The sequence below is a fragment of the Eurypyga helias genome, unplaced genomic scaffold (genome assembly GCF_000690775.1).
Source record: "Eurypyga helias isolate BGI_N326 unplaced genomic scaffold, ASM69077v1 scaffold9570, whole genome shotgun sequence".
Lineage (NCBI taxonomy): Eukaryota > Metazoa > Chordata > Aves > Eurypygiformes > Eurypygidae > Eurypyga > Eurypyga helias.
This window is the reverse complement of record NW_010225130.1, coordinates 154,754-174,269: the sequence shown is the minus strand read 5'-3', so window position 1 is coordinate 174,269 and position 19,516 is coordinate 154,754. Positions and strand designations below refer to the sequence as shown.

General features: G+C 38.1%; 1 protein-coding gene across 1 annotated transcript in view; it reads left to right on the top strand.

Annotated features, from left to right (window-relative positions):
• The first annotated feature begins 330 nt into the window (after nucleotides 1–330).
• ZEB1 (zinc finger E-box binding homeobox 1) overlaps nucleotides 331–19,516 on the top strand; it is a 28,459-nt gene continuing 9,273 nt past the window's right edge. The window contains exons 1-6 of the mRNA XM_010148265.1: nucleotides 331–349; nucleotides 2,479–2,679; nucleotides 7,877–7,939; nucleotides 9,658–9,819; nucleotides 12,789–12,991; nucleotides 18,105–18,210. Coding sequence (XP_010146567.1) covers nucleotides 331–349; nucleotides 2,479–2,679; nucleotides 7,877–7,939; nucleotides 9,658–9,819; nucleotides 12,789–12,991; nucleotides 18,105–18,210 — 754 coding nt within the window. The remainder of the gene's footprint in view (nucleotides 350–2,478; nucleotides 2,680–7,876; nucleotides 7,940–9,657; nucleotides 9,820–12,788; nucleotides 12,992–18,104; nucleotides 18,211–19,516) is intronic.

Sequence of the window (19,516 nt, the reverse complement as noted above, 5' to 3'; positions counted from 1 at the left end):
TGGTGCCCAGAGGATGAATCAGGGGTGCTTATTAAAGGAAGCTGTTGTCTCCAGAACCCTTGCCTTAATTGCTGGAAAGCGTAGTAATTTAAGTAGAGGGCTGCAGGAATCAAAAGGGCTCTCTCTAAGGCATTTGAAAGCTCCACTGAAAGACTGGATTTTTATTCTCCCTCTTTCCAAGGAGTTTTTATGTGATTCTGGAAGGTAACTTATTTTGGAGGTGATCTCTATGTTTCGAGTTGCGGTGGCACGCAGGCCGACAGACCTGGGCTCAGAGCACAGCTGCACTTGGAATGAATGGAAGTGTGCTTTGAATATATATTCGCAAAAATGCGAAGTCCTCTGAAAAGTAAGGCCTGAAATGCTTTACACTGACGTGGCAATGCGAGGATTGCCAAAAGAATCCTCCAGTTTTAAGTAGCCAGTTTTTTCTCTGTGAAATGGAGATGCCATCTCCCTACTCTGTTAATTATACGTTTTGAAGCATTCCTGTTGAATGCCATGTAGGGAAATTATATATAATACATATAATCATATAGTTATATGATATTGCATGTACATGTGTATAATATATAGTATCTTGTATAATATATGCTATGTGATATTTAATGAGGAACCCCATTTTGGCTAACATCCTATAAATGAATCTTTGGGAACACTGCTGGCTGATGCGAATAAAAAGAATGCTTAATCACTTTGGAATCTGAAAAAATGAGGCAGGATCCTACACATACTCAGTTTGCTCCATAAAACTGAGGGTTCCCTGCATATTTGCCATCGCTGCACTAGATGAGGCAAGGATCCTGTAGAGGGAAAACAGCATGTAATAATTTAGTTAGACTTGTTATAGATCCATGGATGTTCCCGTAATTTCAAGTGCTCGAATCTTTGCTGTGGTTGGTGCGTGGGTTGCCTGGCCGTCCCAGATCTGCCAAGCCCTTTTAGGTGCAGGTTTGACAGTTTATTTCCCCTGGATTACCCAAAGGTCTCTGTAAGATGAAAACGGGAATGTTAGAGACAGATTACTTACTGATTTTTTTGTGTTGCCTTGTTGACAACTGATCTTAAGTGGAAAGGAGTGAAATCCCAAAGACCATTTGTTCCTCACTTCTTATAGAGGACAAGGAGTTTTAAAATTCTGATGAGTCAGCACATGAATCAGTATAGTGAGAATGCACGAAAAATAATAGAGCATTAATGAGTTGATTATATTTAATACTAAAAAATGATAAGACAAAGGTGACAGGTTTTATCTGTAAGCGTAATTCTTCAGGACAGACTTTCTGATTTTTTTTCATTTTCCATTAAAAAAACACTCTACATTTGGATGGATTCCACTTAAAATCAAGTATTCATTATCTAAGTTACTGAAATGTAAACTTATGCCTAGGCAAAGGTAAATACGTTGGTGTTTTATATTAATAATCCTCTACATCTAAGCATCACAGTAAAACTCAGCTAAGATAAGCTGAAATAATTTTTCCACTTCCTCCTGGTTTGTGTCTTTTCTTAAACTTTTTTAAAAGTTGCATTTGCCATTGTTCAGGCAAATAAATTCATAAACCTCTTCTGCTTTGGTGAAGGAGTACACGTACATGTTCTCTTTCACGCAACGTTACAGCATCCTTTACAGTACCTATTTCACTTTGCAAAATCCATGACAGAATATAAAGTGAATATCAATTTATCAATGGACTTGATAGTAGTAGTTAGGCAATTTGTCTGTTTGTTGTCTTAGAAGATGTCAATACCATGAGTCGTGGGGTGTATGACATTTTTAAAACAATACTATGCATATAAGAGATGGAAATGTGGAGTGATTGTTTTAAATTGAGAAGGTTCTTCTGTCATTCTTCTGCATGGTTTAGATGAGACATTTTTCTCCTGAACTGGGAAGAAATGAGATAGTAGCTTGTCAGTTCATAATGTTAGACACAAGCAACTGAACCACCCTCTCTGGAGTGCGCTCAGCCAGGGGTTGCTTAGTCCTCAGTCCCAGCTGTTTCCCTGCGGTTTTGTTCCTGCTGTACCCCACTGATTGCCATGTACATACAACCTGTCTTCATTATCGACTATTGAGCTGGCCGATCATATCCTTAAAGGAAACATACAGTAGTGCTGATATGCAACTTGGAGTCATCCAACTGGAAGCCTGATGCTTCAGTGTGGCCCAGAAGGCAATTCTGGAGTTGTCCACTGCCTTTTCTTCTGCAGCCTTATGCTGGGTGTGCAGAAGTGAGAGGTATCATGGTTCCAGCAGTGGTGGAAGCCCAGGAGCTGTCTGATGTCTCCTTGAGTACTGCCATTACACCCATATTGCTCACAAGGCACTGCCATTCCCACATGGAAAGAAGAAATAAAGTGACTCCACAGAGATGTCCCAGATATAGCATCTAGCCACATTATTGAAAGCTTTGAACTTCCATGTAGTAAATTAAGAGTACATTGATTAGTATTTTGGTTTTTTTCTACCTACAGTCACCAATTATAATAACGTGGTAGAAGCAAACTCAGATTCGGACGATGAAGATAAATTGCATATAGTGGAAGAAGAAAGTGTAACTGATGCAGCAGACTGTGATGCGAGCGTGCCAGAAGATGACTTGCCAACAGACCATACAGTGTTACCAGAAAACAGTGAAAGAGAAGGAAGTACAAACAGCTGCTGGGACGATGAAGGTATGTTCATTTTCACTGACGATGCTATGTAGAGGAAAGTTTCTAAAAAGATCTGATAGAATTTTTTTGGTCACTTTGTTACTGAAATAATATGTAATACTCCCATTCAAAAACTAGGTTTCCTAATGTATTTATTGTAATATATTTTATGTTCTTTGTCTAATATTTGAGGCAGATTCAGAGGTGTATTCATTCCACTTGCATTGTTAAACAAGAGCTTCAAATCTGTGGGTGCAGCATTCTCAAGGGTGGTCAGAGACTAGTTACTTGCTTTTAGTTTTTCAAAGTCTTTTTGCATGGCAGGTCTCTGCATAGCTCCTTGTAAGGTTCAGGGTTTGCTCAGGTTGGGGAGTAAGCAGTAAGCCAAAAACTTGTAATAAAATAATATTCAGATGTAAATTTCTGCCTGTGGGATGTTTCTGCCTTTTTCCTTGTAAAATATAGCTAGCCAGAAGATACAATTTTTACATTATCAGTTTTAGAATCGGCTGTCTTACTCATAATGAATTTGTATTTTGAAAACACTGGAAGGAGGTAAATTTGAAGCAATCAGGAAATGGGCCTTTTTTACTGTGGAATCAGATACCAAGTTTTATAATATCACACAGCATGCTTACATTTGAGCCAAATCAGGATAAATGCATAAATTAGTGGAATTTATCGCAGAATGTGGCCTTAATCCCCTGAAAGGTGCAGAATATTTTCTGGCATATCCCTGTTTGTGTCTGAACTCCAGCCGCAGTTCTTTAGGATCCACCCTGTTAAAACTGGTGGTTTAAGACAAATTGCATGACCTCACATCTAAATAAACAGAAAGCAGTCATATGGTCCCTAACTGCAATCCAGCTGAGAGCGAGCAGCTGAGAGTTCAAAGAATAGCATCAACTCAGCCTGGTTTTACATAGCTGCATTGCCAAGGTATGCTGTGCAGGGAAATGAGTATTTTGGAGCTAAATTATTAGGTAGGTAATTTTCTTAGTTCTCCTATAATACCTTTGCTCTGCTGCAGGCTATATATATCAGGAATTGCAGTTACATAAAAATGGGCTGTGTGAAGACTATTTCGTGAACTTTTCAAGCATAGGTGTAGGAAACCTGAAGTGCGGGGTGAAGAGCAGCACTGGCTCACAGAGGTGCTGGGTCAAGACCCTGTGGACTGAACGTTTCCTGCAGAGGTACCTACGGGTAGTCATGACACAGCACCTTGCTTCAGACAGCCTTCTGAGGATTTTCAGAGCTCCACATGTAATGGCATCTTTTTTGACTTCTCATTTCAAATATACCATTTTTAGCCTTTTAAAATCTGTTTGCCAAAAAGAAGCATTCAAACCAAATTGTACTATGAATGTAGAACATCATAGGCAACGTTTTCTCTGCCTCAGTCATTGCTTACGAAGATGGGCTTTCATCATGTGTAGACAGCCAAAAGGTCAGTTGCCATACAGGGTTGCTCAAACTACCATAAATTTCTGCTGTAAAAATTATGTATTCTGAAGCTTCTTTTGTAGCAGTCCGGAGGTTTTTTTTATGAGAGTAAGGTTTTTTTAAATAAGTTGTTTGAATTTCTGGCGATGACTCCACAAGAAAAATGAAGGCTACTTCAGGTTTTATGGAGCTTTGATTTGCATTGGTAAAGTACTATTTACTTTTTTATAGCTTTCCTAAAAGGAAAGGTGTGTGCTGCAAATTGTATCATCAGTCTTGGGCACACATTAGAAATCTGAAGAGTCAAGTATTGAATACATGATCTCTCTCATACAGGGAAAGGTACTGGGGTAGGTGTCCATGCAGCACTAATACCATCTTCAGGACTGTTGATTATTTTTAGAAAACATACACTACAGCAGTTTTAGTAAGTTGTCTTTCATCAGTAAAGTAGTACTGAAAGTTTCTGGGTTTAGTTGAACCTGACAGAATGAGTTTTTTACATATTTATTCTGTTCCCAAATGCCCAAGAATAGAAACAACGCATAACATTTCTTTATCAGATTAGTGTCCTTCCGCTTCCAGTCATTCTAACTGAATTTCTAAAAGACCTTCAGAACAGGTGTTTGAAATATAAGGTGTGTATCTCAAGAAGTTTAACTGAAACACTCATACGGGTTTGAAAAAGTGAACCACCTGTATCCTGCGCAAGGTGTTGGCAGTATGCCAGCATTCATGTGAGCAATGATTCTGCAATATGACTTTTTTGGTTTTAGTTTCAAGTAAAACCTACACTACATATATATTTTAATCAAAGATTCAAATTAGTGACTTACTATATTAATACATTTTAAAAACATTGTTATGTACTATAAGTATTTACCAAATCTAGAGATCTCAGATGTGAAATTAAGATGTCTTTGAAAACTTGAAAATGTAAACCCAATTGTCCAGACCTTGAAATAACGTGTTTAATGTTTAAGCTTCTCTTGGAACTCAAAATTCCTTTAACTCGTGAAATGGTAGGTTGCGCTTATGTGCTATAAGGTGGTTTGTGTTCTTTCAGTGTGGTAGGTTGCTGAGGAAGGTTGTTGCACTGTTTTGTATTAATTTCATTTGGAAGAAGGGCTTAAAAAGTGTGGCATCTCTTTGATCCACCAGGCAATACTGTAAGCTGTAAATAGTGCTTGCTCCATGCAGGTTGTGTATCAGAAAATTAGCTCTAAGGAATTTAAATTAGAAACTCTTTTGATAGGCTTTGGAATTTATTGCCTTCTCTGAAGATAAGACTGCAGTGGAAATTTCAGTGAAGTTTGTCTTTCTGCCTACAACCAAAATTTCCATTTTGCTAGTGGTTTAAATTTGATCAGTTATCTTACCCGTGCAGAGATCTTTACAGTCAGCCGATGACACAGTGATTGTCATGCGTGTTCACTGCCAGGACACACTGTTGCCTGTGATCTGAAAATCGTTAGCATTTAACCCTGGGAATAACCACCATATCTCTAAGCAGCTGCTCATAAGCAATGGTGAGATAGAGACGTCCAAGAACGTGTTTTACAATTATCTGGTATGTCCAGATGTAATGCCAAGATGGGTGTTTGTGCCCTAGATGCTATTTGTGGAGACCTGTATTTAAGCAGTCATTTAGCAGGTAGCTCAAATTTCTTCTGGAATTCAGAGCTGTGATTTCTCCTTGGTATAACAGTGTTTTAAGATCTGTCCCCCCCATCATCACATCCCTTTCCGTGCAGCTGTATTTGCAGCATGGTAATTGGGCTTCTGAGGGTGTAGTTGCAAAGTTGCCTTCCTAAGCTGACCAGTCATAGCTAACACTGTAACTTAATATTTTCCAAATTATTGATTATTCCCACAGCATTAAGGAAGATCACCCCCTGTAGAAAGGGGCTCCACCTGTCTCATACCCTTTTAGATAGTGGGAAAAGACAGTATCAAACAGAGCTTATGATTACTAAAATTGAGAGGGGTTTTAACTTCACTGAGGTTAATGTACAATGCAATAAATTCCTTGACTTTTCCATGGGAAGCATAGCTTTTTCTTGTACTAAAGCCAGTAGAATTTGCTAGAAACTCTGTAATTAATATCTATTAATATTAACTTACTGATATTCCCCCACTTCCATAGGGCCTATTTCGTAATGGAGAAAAATTACAAACCCTTTTTAAAGAAAAATAGTGGGTTTGCATCGTGATTGTTTTTAAGAAATTAAATTTTGGATTTAAATTTGTGTTGCATGCAGTCATCTATCTTACAAGTTCTGAACCTGGTCTCTGCTATCGTGAGCCAAAAAATACTAGTTCACAATCCAGTATTGACCAATAAAATATGGACTGGTTTAGAGGAGGTTTTAGATGGCAATTAAAATTAAAGTAAGATTTAAGTGTTGTAGTTTCCTGTTAAGCATATTTCTTATTTGTGACTGTCTGCAGATATAGCTTCCATGTATTTTGAGTCTGTGGGATTTTATCAAGGCAGACAGAAGTAACAGTCTTCCTTTGAGGAAGCCTTTTTTATCTGAGAACTTAAAGTTGTCCTAGAATTTATCGTCTTCCTTATAACAGAGAAATGGGCTTCTCCTGTAGTGAAAAAGCTCTAATGTTCTGGGGTTTTGACTAGCTACACCAAAGGATTTTTCCAAAGTAAGGTGAATAGAAGCACAGTAATTGCCATTTCAGATCACAGCAGTTGTCTAGTCTAACCTCCTGTATCATGTAAGAGCCTTTCTGCAGTGTAGCTCTGAAGCATCTAAAGTTTCCATAATAGAACTATGAAGTAATGCTTTAATTTCCATCAGCTCATAGCTGTTGACTGCTAATGTGTTCACATAGGTCAACGCAGCATACTTGACCAAGGAGCTTTCCTATGTGCTCTTGCTGCCAGCCAGGCACTGACAAAAAAGGCGGCAGTGGCCTTTCCTATAGGAACTTCCCAGTGGAGGCTACCCAAAATATGTAAATTAGGAACAACTTTAGCCATTTATTGATTTAAATCAACAACCTGGAGTGAGTTAAAACTTCCATGCTGCAGCTTGGCAGAGGCTGGTGAAGCTTTACAGGCAGGTAGGCTCCGTGGTGTTAGTCCTACAGACATCTGGTACCTACAGACTCGTACTGGATATTGGAATTCATACGTGAAAGATTTTTCTAGTGCATAGTTGATCTGAAGTGGGAAGGATGTGTTTAAAATCCCTGTTTGTTTAAGGAATCGCAGCCTGTAAGTGGTTTCTAGATGATTTACAAGAAAGAGAACCCATTAGGTAGCCTTTTACAGACATTTCCAGCAAATCCTCGGTCATTTCCAAAAACTGCTAATTGGAGAAAATAATGTAAACATCCCTGGTTTATGATACTCTGGTTTCTTAATATTATTTTGTCTCAGCTGCATCTGTAGGTAGGGTTATGTAAGTAGATGAGACTGTATTGGCTGGAGAAACACCCTCTCCCTGTCTTTACCTCTCTTCAAATAATGGGTAGTGCTTAGTATTGCTTCTTTTTAAGGTTTTGTTTCTTTAACCATGGAATATCTTTGTGGTTCAACTGATTACACACTACTGAAATAATGCGGAATCCATATCTTTGAAAGAACATTGTGTTTAAATGCAGTTCTTCAATACAGAAATAGAAAAAATTGCTCAAGAAATCACTCAGATACATTAAGCTGTTGTGTGTGTGGCTTTTGTTGTTGTTTTGTTTGTGGGTTGGGGGTTTTTTTGAATACTCATTCTTCTTCTTGTGAACTGTACTATTTCAGCTGGAAAAGAAACAAAGGAAATCCTGGGGCCTGAAGCTCAGACAGATGAAGTGGGATGTACAGGTATTTCTTTGTTAATCTGAGTCCCTTATTCATAAAGTGCTATTAAATTTTGGCTAGGTGAGTATCCTTCTGAAATCTTCTAAGTTCTCCCACTTCTATTCATAAACTGCTTTGCTCTTCCACGCTAGAGGTGTTAAATTGTAAAACATATTTTAGCTAGGGCAGAATCATCTGGGCTCCTTTCGGATGTCCTCGGTGCAGAGGCGTAGGTGACCAGTGACACAGAGCCATCCCCCTCAGGCAAGGGCTGAGTGCAGTGCTGCTGCAGTCCCGCAGCTCCTAATGCCTTCAGGAACAAGAGCAAAACGAGGCATGGCACTGATCTCATGTGTAGCTGGGTAGAGCACAGCTACAGGTCAGTAGATGGTGTTTTAAACTAGTAGTGAGTATCCCAAAATAAACCGAAGCTAATGCTGCATCTTATTATCAGCCTCAGTACTGATTATATAGAAGGCAAAATAAAATCTCTGTCTTCAGTTTCACAATCAAACCAAAACAGATGATTTGTTATTTTGTTATTTCTCTGGTTCACAAAAAAAAATTAATATATAACCCATCCACCTTTTTAAAAGATCCTTGCACATTTCTTTCCATGCCCTTAACACTAAAATAGATATGACAAGGCTAAGCCTTATTTAAAAAAAAAAAAAAAAAGAACCCCAAACTAAACATTGATACGTTTAAAACTGTAGATTCATACATTCTTTTTACTTGCTATAAAGTCAGGTCTCCCCAAACAGGTATGAAGATCTACAGTATGTGTAACATTACAGCCTATAGATGAGGTGGACTGTCTCATGTCATAAAGAAGTTGTGTCAAATTGTAAACTGAGTATGTGACTTCACACCGAGAGATGAATCGTAAAACTTCTTCTTCCTATTAAAATTGTAAAACTTCTCCTTCCTATTAAAAATAGACCTCACATTATTAATAGCGGAGGAGATCTGTCATGATTTAGCGTACCGCAGGAAGAGCCCTCGCAGATGTTCCACCAGGGTAAAATTAAACTATCCAAAATGTATTTAGGCAAATGCTTGGTAGCAAATATTTATCATACAAACATTAAGTAAAATACTTTATTTGTTAACTTTGAAATACAGTTGTTCATTGATTGTTTTCATAAGTCTTAAACTGGAAAATGCTGAAGGATTTTAACTAGATCTGAAGCATTTTTGATAGCCTTTTTCAACACGGGAGATCAAGGCACTCTTGCTGCAACTCAGCCAGCCAACTTGTTATTCAGAGTTTGAATATCTTCTGGGCTTGCCCTAATTAACAGGCCTTAAATGAAGATTCTAGACATTATGTCTTAAAGGCAACAAATTTACTTTTGCAAACAGAACTTTACAGTTTAGCTTACGCTGACCTTCAGACTACAAGGGCTAAATCATAATTAATGTTGTATTTAAGATTTTTAGGGAAGTTATGGAGAACCGCTAACTGTAAAGTGATAAAAAAGCACTGAGCTGAAGAGGCAAATTGTGGTTTTAGTCAATATTTTAATGTCATTATGCCACTCATTCTCTTTTTAAAAAAAGAGAACAGAAATGCATATTTCTGCATCTTAAAGGGCTTGACCTATACCAGTAGTTCTAAGGAGTTTTTTAATCCTTGGATAGTGCATGATTTGTCAGTGTGAATTAATAAACTTCATTTCTGGGTTTGGTTTTTTTTTTGAACTCTTAATTTCATATCTTGTATCTTGTTTTTCACTCAGTAAAAGAAGATGAATGTGATTCTGATGCAGAAAATGAACAGAACCATGACCCTAATGTCGAAGAATTCCTTCAACAAGAAGATACAGCTGTCATTTACCCTGAAGCACCTGAGGAGGACCAGAGACAAGGCACGCCAGAAGCTAGTGGTCAAGATGAAAATGGTAAATATGCCACCAGTTCAGTTCTTATGAAATAAATTGCACTAACTACTTGACCTAGAAGTTCTGTTGGATTTTAGAAAACAATGAATACATGTGTAGCTTTGGGGGGGTGGGGGAATCTTAGTTGAATAGTTATAAGGGGATGGGATTATCATGCAATAAACATTACTACTTGACTTTGTGAAGCGAGACATGCACAGAAGTTTGGTTGCATGGATATCTAAATGATAATCTCCAGTAATTGGGAATAAAAATTCAAGCCCTCATAAATCCACTCAGTAACATTATATGAAAGAACAGAAAAAACATTTATTAATTATAATTGAAGAACTTTTTTTATATATATTTCTAAACAAAAATCTCCAAAATAATCTATTAGATAGAAGTTCTTTTATTAGGTGACTGGTCTATGACAAGCTTAAGGTTTTCTCCCTGAAAAGACAGCAGTGGAGAAAAAAAGAAACATTGTTTATAATAAAAACATTTATGTTAAATAAAATAATGACTCGTTATTTTTCTTAATGGAAGCTTATTAAGAAATATGGACTTTCCAATAGACTTTGAAAATGTTATTTCATAATGAAATGAGAAAGGTTCTTCTGAATGAGGTGAGAAGTCATACTCTGTTCATTTCTTCATCATGAAACATGGAAGGTATCTTCATCATGACATGTTTGAAGGGAAAACCTGTTCAGATTGTTGTTGCGTTCTGCACTGCTTTCTGAAGCTTTCAGCTTTTGTAACCTGTATTGGAGTGTTTTAAGATTTGCAAAAGAAAGTAGCATCCTACATAGAGAGTTAGGAGTTGTTGTGTTCCTGTTATTTAAAAAAAGTACATAATTGAACAAGAAGTGTCCTGGTAGCTATATCAACGTTCTGGAGCCTAAGGGAGACCAGTGAAAGGGGTCATGCTAACAATCTCTTCAGGAGATTTTATGTTAATAGAACTTTTAGCAAAAAAATAAGTAAATGAAAATATTTGAGAAATTTAAACTGTGTACATGCCTATTTATATACAGAAGTAAAACTGGATTTACTAATATTTTATGGTTTACTTTACAAATTTTGCAAAATTCAAGTAAGATATATGCTCACGAGTAGCATCTTAGAAATTACAATTTAATTAATTTAAAATTTTAATGTGTGGTTGCAGTGGTACATATTGTCGTTAGTTTTACAGGCTTGCAATATGATTTCCATGTAATTATTAAAAATACACATTTGTATTAATAATTGAAATTGGAGCTAGCCCAGTAAGTTCACATGGAAGTATTCTGAAAATCACCATGCTGAACAATAATTTGCAGTGTTGTAATCGTTTGGAACAGAAGATGCCAGAAATAGTCATGTTTGCTAACATGCTTCCAAACCGGGGGACTGGACAAGAGCAGTGACAGAATTAGTGTCTTTAGTGCGTTGGGAAACCATTGCCCTTTCATTCACCATTTGCTCCAGTGGAAACAGAGTTTAAGTTCACATGCTTCTGACATTTCCACTGAGTTGTGTTTGTGATGAAATGGAGTATTCTTTATGTCAGGTGACTTGAACTGTAGGTAGAAAAAAGAGGATTGCAGGAAAGCATACTGTTTCTACACATGTGGGTCTGGGATCATTTTTGGACAATCTGGTTAATTCAGGAAAAGCAGAAAGGGGTAGAACAACCCCAAAACCAGTGCAATACAAATGTTACATTGCCTGTTAGCATGACAAGTGTAAAAGAACCTAAAAAACGGAGAAGGTGTTGGTTTTTAGTAATAATGAAAACTGGTCTGACTCTTCATTCCGACTGTTATAAGAATAACATCATGTTCTGTAAAAATGAAGTCAGTAAATGCCACACAAACAGAATGAATTGCTACCTTATAGAGCATGTCATCAGTCTATGGTGATAACTGGTGGAAGAGGTCATGAAGGTAAATCATTCAGAAACACTTTGCATATGTGACAGTGCATACAATGACAATGCATACACATATGCCCCTCATACTTCAGAGCGTAATCATGATAATCAGTAAAGACTTTCCACCTCCTCTTCTGCTCTCACTCAGCACAGTGGATAGTGCAATATTTGCTTCCCATTTCCCTTGAAGCATGAGGAGAGAGGAGAGTAGCATGGTCACTGGAGGATACCACACCTTATAAATTGATAGTTAGCTCAAATACAGCAAATCCTACATTTATTCAAACACACTTTTATCAGTCTATGAAGAAAGACCTTTTCAGTCCTTTAAAAAATTAATTTTTCAAGTATAGAATAAGAAACTATATGTGGGGGATAAATATATGTTGATAAGAAGAGACAGTGTTAAACTTTATAAATGGTGACTTCTCAGAAATAACTTGTGAAATTAATAAATTAATATTCAGCTTCAATCTGCTAACAGATACATATCTGTTTATAAGAATTATAAACCATGTGTCTACTCTTTTTTCAGTTCTCTTTCATTTTGATTCTGTGTTAGGCAAAGAGAAAGACAAAACTATTCTCTGAAGCTTGCAAATATTATTTTTTCCTTAGGAACTTAAAACAGAATCACCATTAAGTGTTTCAGTAATTAACTTAATGTGTAAACAGTATTTCAGGATTGCCTGTGATTGAGCTCACCAGACCTACAATGATTACTAGGTCATAAACCACATTTAACAATTTTCAGACCACTTTTTAAACAGGAATACACGTGTACAGCTCTAGTGCTTTATTGGGAAGTCCAACAGACTTGCTCTGAGAGGCGTGGGTTTGGATAATCGTGTTGTGCTGTCTCCAGTGTACACTCTGGCAACCATACCATACTGCAGTTAACAACATTAATACCTGTGGAGGGGGGAAATATCATTAGTCTTTTTCAAAACCGGACAGAGCTTCTAGCAGCTGCATGTTTTCTTACAGTAATATACGTAAATGTTTGTTGATGGTAATAAGTTTGGAACTCACATTTATGTAATAATGGTGTGTTGTCTCTCGTGTGTAGGAACACCGGATGCATTTTCCCAACTGCTTACTTGCCCGTATTGTGATCGAGGGTACAAGCGTTTTACCTCTCTGAAGGAACACATTAAATATCGCCATGAAAAAAATGAAGATAACTTTAGTTGCTCCTTGTGCAGTTACACGTTTGCGTACAGAACACAGCTCGACCGCCACATGACATCACACAAATCAGGAAGAGATCAAGTAAGTGGTGTTTGAAGTAAGGATTTATCGTCCTCTGTCACAACACTGTGATTTGTTATGTGAGCAAAAATGTACCAAGCAATGTACCAGTAAGCTGTTCACATCAGATTAGCTGCGTGCTGAAGTCCCAGTCCTGGAGCATGCTCTTAAACTTGCTGCCGAAGTCAGACTTCTTCCTTAACTGTCAAAACACTGAATTTCTGTGTTTTCATTCATCTAGGCAGTAAGGTTGAGTTTAAATTTTAGTTCTCAGAAGTGCTTTATTGCATTTATAGGTCATTAGTTTTTTTCTGTTTGTTGGCTAACATTACATAAAAATTTTAACTCAAATCTAATATCAAACCTTTAGTGAAACACGTTTTCTTTTCATAAATCCTGTTTGGCTCATTCAAAATTCACTGTACCCATTTTTTCCTGTAAGCAGCAAACCATTGTGTTGACTTATTTGCTTGAACTGTGAGAAACAGTTTTTATAAGATAATATACAAATAATTTGTGCATAAAATACGTTTCAGTCCTAAATGAAGCAAAAAAAAGAGCTAAATTGATTCTGAGCTTGTTTTCTCTGTCTGGTTCATGGGCTCACCCAAGGACATGGTTCCCTGAAATGCCTTTCATGAGTGAGCCATCTCAGCACTACGGAAGGTTCTGAGGTTCTGTTCCTTCTCCCTCCTTTTCTTCTTTTATCCCCACAATTTCCTATCATCCATGCCCATTTACATGCTTCCATAGCTTATCAGAGTCACTCTGAGGCTCAGGGACCAACTGAAAGTCACTGAAACATTCAGGAATTATCCGAAGGAAAAAGATACAGGTTTTATACCATCGGCTTAGAAAGAGAGGCTTGGAGATGTTCCTTTCTGAGGACAGACTAGAAAGATTGATAGTCTCCAGAGAGGAAACAGGAGAAACATCACAGAAAGATGCAAAACAGTGGATAGTGAAAAGAATGTAAATGGAAAGGTACTTCAATATTTATTGCAGCTCCAAACCAACAGATCTTTCATGAAACTGAAAGGCTGTAACACAGAATAAAGGAGTTGCTTTTTTACATGTGTGTTAACCTCCATTCCACAAAGTATCACCCAGTCCAAGAATTTAACAGGCTTAAAAAATTATTATACATTTTTATACCTGAGTGTTTACATTCACAGGTAAACTGAATAGGAAATATTATTACAAGAAGTATTGGCCATCCTGCTGCAGGGATTTTACTGTCTCACAGTGTTTGGAATAACCTTGCCAGTGCATTCTGGTGTTTCAGTTCTTGTTTATTCAAATATATTTCCCATGAACAATTCATTTCTGTCTTGCTCTCTTATTGGCTTGGCTTCCACTTTGAAGTTACTGTCGTCTTATATGCAGCTTATATTTCTAACTATAAAATCTATTAATGCTTTTTGTATAACTTTTTTTTTTAATGTGAGATACCACATTTATTTTTAATTTTTCCAGCTAGAAGCCTAAAAGCAGAAGAATAAAGTAGTTGGATGGGCTAAAAGCCGTTCCCATATTTGCATGTACTTTGAATGAAAAGAGGAGAAACACCAAGCGAGTAAACAATCTCAGAATAGCTGCTACAAAGGGAAGCTTAAATTATATTCCTGCAGATATATTTTAATGGGCTTATAATTTGAAGGCACAATTGCATTCAATAAATGTTGTTTCTATGAGGTATCTGGAACTCAATATTACACCTGTTTAAGTGTGGCGTTTCTTCTAGAGCCATAGCCAGAATCAAAACTACAATAGTTTAGATACTTGGTAAATTTGAAATGTTTACTTGTTTATGTTATTGTCACAAAGTGTTTGTCTCTTCAAAATTGGCTTCTTGTGCATGTACGTGGTTACATCAGTTGTGTAATGGAAAATTAATTTGTTTCTGTAGTAAATCATAGACCACCTGGTTGTGGATCTTAAACAGCTGCATCTTCAAACCCTAATGCCTTAATCTTAAAGGACTTACCTGAAAGTAGGTTATTTGAGTAACTTTGTTAGCTGGTTAATGTCCAGAGTGTGACAGTTTTGTCATTGTTCTGTACAAGGAGGCAATGAGCAAATACACTGCCTAGTGAAGTGATGGCAGAGGTATGTGCACACTGTCTCTCCCTCGGAGGAAGGGGGAAATGTGCCAAGCTCTGGCTACTTCTCCAGTGGAGAGCAGAGAACTGAGCCATCCCTGCACCTTCTCCTTCATCCCTCCCTCCTCCCCATCCCCAGCATCCTTCACGGCTCCCCTGGCTGCTCCTACACTGCTTAACAGAGGCAGCACTGCATGTGGATCATGTGAAGCACCAAAGAAGATGTTGAAATATGAATAAGTGCTGCTTCTATTTCTTCTTGGTAATCTACAAATCACCTGTAGCTACTCTGTTAAAATTTCATATTGCCGTGGACACTGCTGAGAAATGGCAGTTCTTGAGCACAGTCAAACCAGCTGTGAACTAACACTGATGTACCTGTAATTCCTGTTCTCCAAACAACTTTTGAGGATTCCCATTAATTAGTTTTGGTTCTCTGTTATGAAAAGAGTGGACTGTAGTCCTAAGCACAGTAAATATTTGATGCAGGGATGTATTAGTGGCTAGTTGCAGACCTTAATGCTGATGTTTCTTCCTTCAGTCCTTCAGGAATGCAGAGGAGTATTCTTTGAATGCTGCAGTTGGTTATTTAACGAGCAGAAAACATCAGCTATGTACAGTGCATTAAAAAACATAGCACACATCAGAGGCACAAAAAAATGTGGATTTAACAGTACTGAAAGGGGGAAAACTGTTTGAATCTGAGAAAATGAACGTGAAAGAGTAAAAAAAAATTTGTGCTTTAAAGACTAGTCATGATTTCTTAGTTAGTTTTTAAGAAGATCCTGGAGAGTAACCCTGAGGATGTCCCAGATTTGCAACCAAAAAAAAATTGTAGGAGGGACAGCAAGAAAGCTGAATAAAGGATTGCACATATAAGGCGGTAAGGCGAAATAGGTGGGAACTCTGCCTAGCAGAAGTTCAAGGCAGCTTTTAGCTATGACCAGGAAAACTCATTAAAAATTTGATAAGAGAAATGTGGGCTTCCGTGCCTTGGCGACAGAACACTGAACTTAGAAGACTGGAGCAGAAACATTTCTGACAGATTGAACACATGCACTAATATTTAGTATGAATATTTATGTAGTCCAGCATCTGCAGTAGCTGTATATGTGCTGAGCTCCTTTAACTTGTATAATCTCAAGTCAAACAGTAGTAACTGATTCTCCGCAGGCTTAAGTAAATCCTGACACGGTCCTCTAGACGCAGCGAAGCTGCATCTTTAAAGGGAAATGCAGCAAGTCAGACACAATCACCTAGAACGTCATCTTCAAGGGACTTAGTTAAGCAAAGCTGAAAAGCCATGTGGACTAGCAAAAGACAGCTGACAAACGCGGGAATAAGGGTCAAGTGCTAAGCGGGATAAGGCAGAGCGGAGACCTGGCTGCAGAGCCTGGGAGGATGTGAGGAGGAGCCCACTTGGAGGAGGTGGGAGCAGTATCTGCTGAGAGGTGAAAACTGCAGCTTAACCAAACGCTTATCCCAAGGGAACTGTTGAATTAGAGTACTTGGAAGTAATTTAGATAATCTTATTTCAATTTGTCTTCTGTTAGCATCTGTATCATATAAAGGAGGACAGGGTGTAGAACAGGGAGGGTTGATAATTTGGACAGCGTATCTCATAGCAGAGTGCTCAGACTTTCATCCTGCAAAGGGCACAGCTGTGGGTTCTTCAGATCTAGAGGCATAGATCAGGACAGGAACATCACCCTGCTTTTTACTCATCCCCATCTCTCCAGCACCGATCTCAGCTCCCAGCTGCCCTGTCTGCACTCAGGAATAGCCTCCGCACGCGCTGAGCGTCTGCTCCCAGGGCTGCCGGCCGCGGTGGACCAGAATCAGGGGCAGGAGCTCCCCACCACGGTTTCACACCGGAGGAGGTTAAAGCTCGCCAGCCCATTCGTGGTAGCTGCCCGTAGGCAGGCTGTTTCCCCAGAGTACGTGAATAGCTCTGCTAATGAGTTTATGAAAATACTTGCCCTGGTTTCCAGAAATCCACAGCTGCATCCAAATGGTGGTAGAACATCTTGTTGTAAAGTGAGCTCTATTTAAAAAGAGCTGCTGTTTTTATAAATAAACAACTTTTTTGAACATAATTTCCTCCATTTCATGTTGATAACTAAGCTGCTCCAACTTGTGAAATGTATGTAATTTTTGTCTTTAAAAATACACATTTCTACAGTTTTTGATAAAATTGTCTTGCATATCCATGTCACATATATGCTACATGTGTTTACATGTCTTTCTTAGCTTTTGATTTTGTCAAACTAACAATAAATTAAAAACAATTTAGAGCTTAACAATAAATGCCTCACAAGGCAAAATATATCAAAAACAACCACAGAGCTTCAGTGCAAATAGTGAGGAGGTTTGATGATATGAAATCATCAAACTTGGGAAATCCCTCCATATTGTTATTTAATTTACCTTTTTGCATTTGCTCTGAGAATTAATTGTGACTGCGAGTGCCTTTGTTGTCACTGAGCCATCTTCTCCTGAGCAATCCTGTGGCATCATTACGTAGAGGACTCCAAAACCAACACTAAGCACTGGAAGCATGTAAATGGAAAAATCAAGTCGACTGATTAAACTTTAAACAGGCTTTTATATGCTTTAATGTTTCTCTGTCCTGCGTGACATATTCTGTGGGTGGTGAGCTTGGGCTTTTTCCTGGGTTGTTTTTTTGGCTTTCACAAGTAGAATTAGCATGTGTCCTGGAACTTCTTACTCACGTAACATGTCAGTGCAAGCTTTAGCTGAAGTTAGGAGAAGGGGCAAATATATTTTGAGTTTGCAGTTTTTTTCCTTTTTACTGTACCAGATTTATTCAGAAGATACAATACACATGGCTGAGTTTTAACCTGACCTCTAATTTGTTTTTTTCATGCATAACGCATACCACCTTCAGTCTCCTGAAATTACGATTGATTCTTTTCAGTTTTGTATTCCATTTTCTCTTGTTACAATGCGCAAATAGAAGATGTTTTTCCAACATGCTGTCCTATGCGATAATTACAAATTCTTTTTTACAGAGACATGTGACGCAGTCCAGTGGTAATCGAAAATTCAAGTGCACTGAATGTGGAAAAGCTTTTAAATATAAGCATCACCTAAAGGAGCACCTACGAATCCACAGTGGTAAATAAAGCAAGCACTGAATTGTGTACTAATGTTGCCATTTCTGCTCTTTATAACCTTGGTGTGATATCAGTCTTGTAAGTCTACGTTTAAAATACTAGTGGGTTTGGTTTTTCTTTTTCCTCTGGGACTCTGTAAGCACTGGCTTCAGCCATCAGCCGTGTGCAGGAAACATGTAGAATAACTCAAGAGGATTTACAGTTACAGCTTAGGCTCTGACAGTTCAGGAGAACTTCAACTGTGGCAGAAGAAATGGGGACATTCTTCTGGTTCTTTTGCACTTGTCTGTTTTTTCTCAGTGTTTGCAGATCATTCAGCATGTTATGAGCCTTGCTGGAAAATTGTAATTGAAGCACGTAAGAACTGTGCTTCATGCTGTGGCTGCGAATGTCCTCATTCAGGACTAGTCATTTTGAAATAGGCTCAGGACACAGGTCTAGGGGTTGTCACAGCAGTTTCAATTTATAAGACAATTTCCAACTTATAAGAAACTTAATATATATTAATATATGTTTTAATATACAATAAAAGAATCAATTAAATGTGATCACTCAAATGCAATTCTCAATTTCTCTAAACCCAGATATACCCATTGACAGAAAAATCTGAAAACAACTTTTTAGGCCATCTTTTCCTTTCTTATCTGTTGCTCAGCCATGATAATAGCAATAAAGTGCACCTCACTTGAAAGTTCTCCCTCAGTAAACGTTCTCTTCATTTCATTTCCGAGTGTAGTGACACTGTGCCTGTGACTGGGAAAGCCTCAGTCAACCTCCTTTTCAATCCGAAGCAAGCCAGCTATTTCATCTCTTTCCTTTTTCCTCTATATAACACAGATCTCCTGAAAAGCCACCTCTAACTAGGGGTGTAATGACTGCATAGTTCTATGCCACTTCCTGGCAATTTAAGCTGGCATTCACCTCTGAAGCAAATACACATCTACATATGTCTGGCTTCCGTTTACTTAAACTTTGCATGGTTTTCTGCTGATGAGTCCTGAAGGAAGATAGAGATAGATTATTGTGGTGGGCTGACCCTGGCTGGAGGGCAGGTACCCACCAAAGCTGCTCTGTCATTCCCCTCCTCAGCTGGGCAGGGGGGAGAAAATAGAACAAAAGGCTCGTGGGTTGAGATACGGACAGGGAGAGATCACTCACCAATTACCATCATGAGCAAAACAGACTCAGCTTGGGGAAAAATAATTTAATTTATTAGCAATCAAATCAGAGTAAGGTAATAGGAAATAAAATGAAATCTTAAAAACACCTTCCCCCACCCCTCCCTCTTCCCAGGCCCAGCTTTGCTC